The sequence below is a fragment of the Helicoverpa armigera genome, chromosome 11, assembly GCF_030705265.1.
Source record: "Helicoverpa armigera isolate CAAS_96S chromosome 11, ASM3070526v1, whole genome shotgun sequence".
Lineage (NCBI taxonomy): Eukaryota > Metazoa > Arthropoda > Insecta > Lepidoptera > Noctuidae > Helicoverpa > Helicoverpa armigera.
The window spans coordinates 7,044,135-7,052,605 of NC_087130.1; the positions used below are offsets into that span (position 1 = coordinate 7,044,135).

At 38.2% G+C, this 8,471-nt stretch overlaps 1 protein-coding gene across 2 annotated transcripts; it reads left to right on the forward strand.

Annotated features, from left to right (window-relative positions):
• The first annotated feature begins 736 nt into the window (after positions 1-736).
• Positions 737-7,872, forward strand: Scny (scrawny). Of its 2 annotated transcripts, none has more exons than XM_021339380.3 (11): positions 737-1,227; positions 1,817-2,044; positions 2,362-2,515; positions 2,657-2,831; positions 2,915-3,028; positions 3,120-3,281; positions 3,425-4,365; positions 4,891-5,164; positions 5,384-5,524; positions 5,713-5,828; positions 5,973-7,872. In XM_021339380.3, exons 1-11 carry the CDS (start codon positions 957-959, stop codon positions 6,007-6,009), a joined length of 2,613 nt encoding a protein of 870 aa, XP_021195055.3. In that variant the 5' UTR covers positions 737-956; the 3' UTR covers positions 6,010-7,872. The 2 variants fall into 2 exon arrangements, with proteins under 2 accessions (XP_021195055.3, XP_021195057.3); XM_021339382.3 differs by having other exon boundaries at positions 3,425-4,182.
• Positions 7,873-8,471: the final 599 nt, after the last annotated feature.

The window sequence follows — 8,471 nt, forward strand, 5'->3', positions numbered from 1 at the left end:
GCTCCTACCTACCACCCACCCCGTAGATAGGCTCCGTTCTGAGATCCACTACTTCTCCTTCATTTCCTACAGACTTATAGCCCATGTCTTGTAAGTAACGACGTCAACCAATGCTTGGTGCGGTCAGTCCTTGGATCGGTGATCAATGCAATCATCTCGTCACGGCAAGTTATTTCCATTGTTGCACAAGTCACGTTAAACTGTGGGCTGAAAATCTTTTGCAGTGGTTACAGGTAGTAAGATACCCTGCACAGCTTAAATTCGTCTGAAACACTGGTACTCAGGTGCATACAGTTAAGAATGTAAATCGACCCCAACATAGTTTGGGAAAAGGCTGAGCAAACAGATGATGTCATTAGAATATAGTGGCACATTTTTTAGCAGATTATGTTATTTTAAATGCTATACTAATTGCATAATTACTTTTCAACATTTCTATGTTAAGTAATCTAAAGAAAATCAAATAAATTGCGCAACATTATGAATTGTGCAATCATAAATATTATGATTGCACAATTCGCAATATTGCACAATTTAGTTGATCGTCATGCATGGCTATCCCTACGGTGTACCTATATGGATTCTCATTTTTAAAACACTGAGCACCTCTTTTTTAAACGGTTTTATTTAGCTCACCCCGTTTGTTTTATTTATTCTTGGGTCAAATTTAGTAATTCAAATTTCACCCTCTTCCTGTCAACCGATTAATCTGAAATTTTTTATTTCTTTGGTTTGATGCTTGGCAACATTGTCCGGTTGTCGTGCGTGGATCCCAGGATCAGTCGTGTTTGATTCCTTTCGTTTTCCTTTTGCAGCATTTAATTTAAAATACACATGTTTACAGAACTATTTTATGAGGTTCCGTTAAAATCTTTTAGTGCTATACATGGACTAGTTAACTGAAATATGAAGTGCTTTGTGCTTTGATATCGTGATATTGCAATTTTGGAGGTAAAATGCCCGCTTCCATTTGCGACCCAGTAACAAGCGCATTGCGTTTGTCTCTTACCCCAGACGAATCCCAAAGTTCTTCATTGTTGGATAGTAGACTCTACTCATCAGCCAAAAGCGTGCTTCTGTCTAAGATTGAGTTTGAAGAATCTGGTGATTATCAAAGTAACGTTCTCGACGGACTGAAATCTAAGTACGTGGTGATCCGACCTAAAAAAACAGTGCATGATAATAAACTACTGAAAAAAGAGTGTAATTCTGCCGGCCAAGCTTCAGGTAATTACTTTTATGATTATGATACTAAAAATAATGTAGGTTTGTTTGTTATCTACATGCGCGATAAGATCAGTTTAGAGGTTATAATATCTTGTGGTCACTTGTCAATAAACGTCATGGAATCATTTATCGCATTCTAATCTATTCCTTTTTGAGTAAACTAGTCTTCATTCAGTAAATAAAGGCACTGGTAATTTTTAAGTAATTAGTGAATTTTGTATTACATAAGTGAAATAATTGTGATGTTGATATTAAGGATGAAAACATCTCCAGTACATTGAACTCTCTATTCTTATTTCATTAGTCTTGCAAGTAATAAAATATTACTATTTACACTCTAAGGTTGTATGTATTTGATTTTTTTGTATTTATTTGCTTAGTGACGCATGACTGATGCAGGCTAACAAACTGTACAGTCAGACAGTAGGCCTATCATATGGTCCACAAGTGAAGACAGCTGTTTTTTAAAGAATTTATAGGTTTTTGTTTTCTGAATTAAAATATAAAGTTGACCAATTAGTAAGACACTATTACTTAATATGAATATGACATTTTCCTCATAAATAATGCTGAATTTGTTGTGTTTCAGAAAACAACAAAAATGTTGAAGATGGATTACCTAAACCCAAAAGGGTTCTATTTCCTGTTGAAAAAGTACACTTGGGATGGCAAAGTGCATGGGCGGCTGGTGCCGGCATGCAAAATGTGGGTAACACATGCTATTTGAATTCTACCCTGCAGGCTCTGTTCCATGTGCCTGCTTTTGCAAACTGGCTGGTTATGGAAGTGACCCATGCTGAGAAATGTAATCAACAAGGTAAGCTTAATGTGCTTAGTTTCCTTTATCCTTGCTATAAATAAAAAAAACATGATTACTTAATGAATAAGATGCTGTCTAAAAGTCAATGATACATAACCTATCTGATGTCAGAACACAATGCTAATGAAGCCTTTCCATTTAATGATGGACAATTTATTAATGCTTCATTCATTGTCCCATTAATTTAGTTAATTCGGTATGTATAGGTCAATAATGTGTAGACCACCTGAATCATGAGATTTTTGGTTGTTGATGATATTGTGTAATATAACATAAAAAAATGTGTTATCAGAATATGTATTGTGGTATTTCAGAAGCCTGTGTGATATGCGGGATGCGCGCCACTCTGATGGCTACCCAGAAGAGTGGTGGAGCACCAATTAAGCCCTGGCAGGTTTACTCCAAGTTACGCCTTATTTGTAGACACCTCACTCCAGGCAGGCAAGAGGATGCACATGAGTTTTTAAGGTAAGAAATACTTTAATAACCATATATTATAGTTGATTATTATGTAATGTAAGAATGTGACATAATTAAAATGATTGATGTTTGTATTTTTTTTTTCTTGCATGGTATTGGTGCAGTGGTAAAAAAGATTGTGTTTTTTAGGTACCTGGTGGAAGCTATGGAAAAATGCTATTTGAATCGGTTTGTTAACCATGACAAATTGGAACAATATAGCAAGGAGACAACTCCATTGAATCAAATTCTGGGTGGATACTTACGGTCCACAGTCAGGTGTCTTGCATGCCATCATTTATCAACCACCTACCAGCATTTTGAGGTAAGAACTACTACTTGCACAAAACAATTTACCAATTATTTATATGGTTTTCCAGATTACATAATGAATTTTATTTGTTTCAGGACTTACTATTAGATATAAGAAAACACTCAACATTAGATGAAGCATTAGATTCCTTTTTTTCTCGAGAAAGGTTAGAAGATTTAGGTTACAAATGTGAGGCATGCAATAAAAAGGTCAGTTACTTTTGCCCTTTACATAAAACCATTGCATTAAATAAAGGTTAATATATTCATTTGTAAAGCATTATTTCAAATTTAATTTCAGGTATCAGCCACTAAACAGTTTTTCATTGAGCGCGCTCCTATGGTGCTCTGTATAGCATTAAAACGATTCTCACTGGCTGGCGGGAAGCTCTCCAAACATGTGCAATTTAGAAAGAAGATTACCTTAAACAAATATATGTACAACAAAAGTCATCAACAGTTGGTAAGTTTGCATGGTCAATATCTATCATACTAAATTTGGATTTAATAAGACATAGATCTATAAATATAAATAACTTGATTTATTTTAAATGCAATACTAGGGATTTAAACAAGTTGATATAATAGATTTTTCTATTGTTTCAGTCATATAAACTAGTAAGTTTAGTCACTCACCTCGGACCTTCACAAAATTGTGGCCATTACACTGCAATAGGCCAAGCACCAAATGGGAATTATTACCAATTTGATGACAGTTGTGTTCGACCCTTACCATTGTCTGCTGTGCTGGGTACAAATGCTTATATTATGTTCTTTGAAAAAGACAACACCACAGAGGAAACATCCACCTCGGCAGCCTCTTCCTCGAGTGTGGTGTATGGCCCACAGCTACCAGACAATATTCTTAACAGAGAAAAAAGTCCATTAAAACTAACTTTCTATAGAAATGATGAGAGAAAGCCAGTTCTCCTTAATAGCACTTCAGTAGAAGTTTCTAAACCAGAAAACAAACCCATAATTCTAAATAGTACACTGGGAAAGTCAGAGTCCAGTAATTCCAATTCTGAACCTTGGGTTGTAAAACAAAATGGTGAAGTAGAGAAAATTGTTCAGCCTCCAAAGATTCTGAATGGCATAGAAAAGAATGGCAACAAAGTGGACGACGATAAGAAAATAAGCTTCGTAATCAAGCGTCAGAATGGTGACGACTGCCAAGTTAAACCCAAGCTTTCAAAGAGCGAGTCAGACCTCAGATCCGTCATTAACTCAAAGAATATGGAAAAATCTGCTTCAACTAGCAAGATAATGAAGACGCCTAAATCGCCGCTAGAGAAATTGGAAGAGCAGATGAACAGGAGCGATTCTTCGGGCGTGTCGCCCAGGAACGGCTGCACGGGATCGAGGTTGGTCCCGTATGATTCCGAGTCGAGCGGAGACGAGCGCACCGAGCGGTCGCTGGCGGCGCCGAGCCGCTGCTCGTCGCCGCGCGGGCTCGTGGTGTCCACGCTGGGCCCCGCCCGCGCCTGGACCGTGCGCAGCCAGCGCCCGCTGCTCAGCCCCAGCCTGCACGGCGTCACCAGCACCAAGTACGTCGCGACCTCCTCCGCCCTTCAGGCGATAGCGCGACCGTGCGGTCAAACATACTACCCGATGCCGAATGTCCTATTGAAAGTCGCGCGATCATGCCATACGAAATTGTTTAGTTTTCGTCGTGCGACCGTTGTCGCATTATATTGATCGTACGATCGCCTATCAATTACATTTGAGCATGTTGCGTGTGCACATAAACCATTTTAAAGTATCACCAGACGGCCAGGGCGCGCGGGGGTTGAGGGCCGCATGGGCTTGCCTCCGCTCGGAGGTTAGTGGCGAGCCACCATTGAGTTTGGCGATAACTATAACACGATATGCGGTGCGCTCGCTCGGCTCGTTAGCTGCCTATTTATGAAGATAAATATTGCCTGAGGGTAAAAACTGTGCATCTCTGTTAGGAGCTTCCTATCGGATACATTCTGGTAGTTAAATGAAATGTTTGAAGATTTATGTCGCCTAGTGCATGAAGGCCTTCCGGGAACTCTTACCTTTTAACAATATTCGTAATACAATTTCAGGGTTAAAGAAAAAGAAGAGCGTCGAACCGAAAATGATGAAAGTCCGAACACGAGCGTCAGCAGCATGTCTCCGCTGAGCGATCGGAGTGGTTCGGGAGGCGCGGCGGGGGCGAATGGGTCGGGCACAGGTGGCGGCGCCGGGACGAACGGCGCGGCGGCGGGCGGCGTGCTGGCGGGCGCGGACACGGCGCGGGCGCTGCAGGCGGGCTCGCACCGCGGGTACGGCGCGGCGGTGGCCACGTGGAACGGCACGCACAGCGCACTCTCGCGACAGGTACATTATAACATTCATCACCTGGCAGTCCGCACACATACCGACTCCCAGAGTTCGCGTGACAGGCACGCAGACAGCGGGGGTGGTTATGCGCGGTATGGACGCGGGACGGGACCTATCTGACCGAAGTATATACCTAAAAGTACCTGAAGCAAAATCGTGTGGACTTCACCAAAATTTTGATTGATTCAAAAGTATTTTTGTTTTAATTTAAACCAGGTATTCGAAGAGCGTCGTGAAGAGCGCAAGCGAGCTCTCGAAGCCACAGATGAAATGGATCGAGGACGTAACAAGAAAGTGAAAAAGTTTCATCACTACAATCGCTTCAACAACAATAGAAATGGTTACAATCCCTTCCAGGTAATTACACCACTCTATCTGACTATAAAATAGTTTTTATTAAATAAGCAATGTTTTTATGCGCTAAGATTATTTTTACTGTTGACTTCTACTATTTTCCCTGAATAAAGCGAATTATAATGTATCTATTTATACCGAGATACAGGTTAAGGTAAATAGCAGTTGTTATGTATAAACATAATTTACAGGAAAAGCAGAACAAGCCACATTGGGGTGGTAATTTCAACAAATATCGCAATGAACGACGCCCCTCGCACCACTTCAATAAACATCATAGCAACAAGTACAAACGATTTAACAACAGGTAATCTATCTTCCCTACCGCCTAGTAACATAGACTAAATTTCATTCAGTAATATCTCGGAACGCAGTTGAAACTGCGAGTTTTAAATAAAATAACACAGCACATTTTCCTTCCCAAATATGATGCACACTTATTACATTTCAGGTACAGTAACGGTCACCACTACCCCAGGCACCATTGACCCGCGGCTGGTATGTGCCTACTTGTTTGTGTAAATAGATAGCATATGGACTTAAATTCATAGTTAATTAAGTATTCACGGATACGGAAAATAGAAACAGTTCTCCAGGAGTCTATGGTTTGCTGCCATACTATCAAAAACTGAGCAATTTGTTAACACTAGTATTATTATTATTTGTAGTTGACAGATATTTAAAAATTAAGATAAAGAAGATTAATTACTGCCAAATTCAGCCTTTGCCCGTAACCGCAAATAGTGACCTCATAAGAAGTTATTAAATAGTTAAAGCTAAATTATATCTAAGCCATACCGACGTTAGCTTGCATGTTTTTCTACGGCAGTCAAAGGTTAATTGTGTAGTTAATGAAATGTTAAGTTCCATTGTACTAAGAGTAATATGATCGTGATTGGCGTAAACAAAAGTAATAGCTAGAAATAAGGACTTATATACTTATTTATAACAAGCCTTTTGTAAAGTATAGAGTACTATTCCAAGCGGTCTTTAAATTGTTCATTTTGAAGTAGAAGCAAAATAAAGTATTGCTTCAGCTGCTTACCGCGCGGGTGTGATAACAACTACCCAGTGGTGTCATTGTTGTATTAGGAGATATGCAATGGGTTTTCTGCCTGATACTTTTAGTGCATTTTAATTGTTTTACATTTATGCCAACACAGTTCTGAATAGTTAAATTTTAATGTAAACGAAAAGTTACGAAACTGCTTAGCTATACCCACTAGCTACAGATAGTGTGATCTTACATAATTAATTTTATTATGTGTAGTATCATTTACCTACATTGTAGATTTTTATCTATTTAGGGCAGCTGTTATGAAATGAGTTTTAAACACTGCTCAAATTGTTATTACAGTTTCTTTTTGTTGACCCCATATAGAAGTAGTAAATATCAAATAAAAATATGACTGAGAGTAATTATGTTTTAGTAAATTACTGTTACCTTTTAATATGTATTTATATTTCCGTAATAGACAAACATTATGCTGGTATTCATTGTAATTCATATTAACGAATATATGTAATATCATTTAATTAAGAACCTTTCCTCCTAATTCGTTATATACTAAAAAATATACACTTTCATCTATAATGTAACGTAATACGAAAGTATTGAATATGCTTACAGTTCTGTACTAAGAAAAAGTTTTGATTTCATCTTCTTCTCAACTCATATATTGTTAATGGAGAATGTTGCTTTGTTTGAAGGGTAATTGTAATTGTTTAGTTTTATATACAAATAATAACGCTTGTGACATATACCTAAAAGAAATAATTTAAATTTAAAACAAAAAAAGCTGTTTTAATTGTCTGTAATATACTGCCAACACAGTTTCAATTTCAATATAAGCTGCAATTTTTTATTTAGACACACTATTAAGAATGTAATAGAGAAATTGATCTCTAAAATGGATTCCGTTCAGGGAATAGTTAAGCAATAAATTATAATATATTTTCACACATTGTTAATTGTTAAAGATAACGATCCTTAAATAGGTTTCCTTCACACATTTAAATATATTTGTCTTGTATCTAAAATAATGACGATTCTATGAAACAATGCGTTTTATTTGTCCCGATTGAAATGAAATATGTAATATTAATTTGACTTCAATATACGTTGTATATATATTAGAAGGTATTGTTTCTTAGAAGAGTGTCGTGGTTGTGAAGATGTCTGGATCTGTTTGTACGAAAGTTATTGGGAAAATGTTTAACGTTTGGAGAAGTCTAGGCTTCCAAGATGGTGACAGACAACATTATATAGAAGCATTACTTCCATTTAAATTGACTAGCAAATTATGGCAGTGGCGCAATTTAAAGTGAACAAACAAAACATTATCACAGAATTATATGTTTTATTTATTGAACCCTGACGCCCCAAGTTAATGTTTGATACCTTATCAAGCTTTTTTCATGAGGGGAAAATCTCATGAACATACCCCGATTGGAGACTCGGAGGGAGGTCCAGAATACAAGACTACACGCAATCTTCGATACTTGTCGATTTTGACGCGGAACACGACTTGAGCCGGGAGCAAGCTAGCCCCGCGTCACATACAAAGTCGTAATTCTTGCTGCGTGTTGACATACCTAAGGAAAAAAAACTGTTATAAGACTGAAGTGAATGTTGTCTCTACTACTATATTGCTTCGTTGGTCCAGTTGTCGCATAGTGCGACTGTTGTGCATGCGATCTCGGATTCGATTCCCGGGTCGGGCTGAAATCGCTTTGTGGGTTTAGGAAACTTTCAGAAGGCAGCCCAGTAAGGAAGTTAGTGATCGCTACACCCGTGCATCGGAGAGCACGTAAACCTGCGCCTGATCTCTCTCTGGTCGTGTTGGATTTTCCATCCCATCGGTCTATGAAAGTGTAAGAATGGGGAGGGCACCTGAAATGTTTGTGCACTATAAATGTCTGACCTGACTGACTATAAATGGCTGAACTT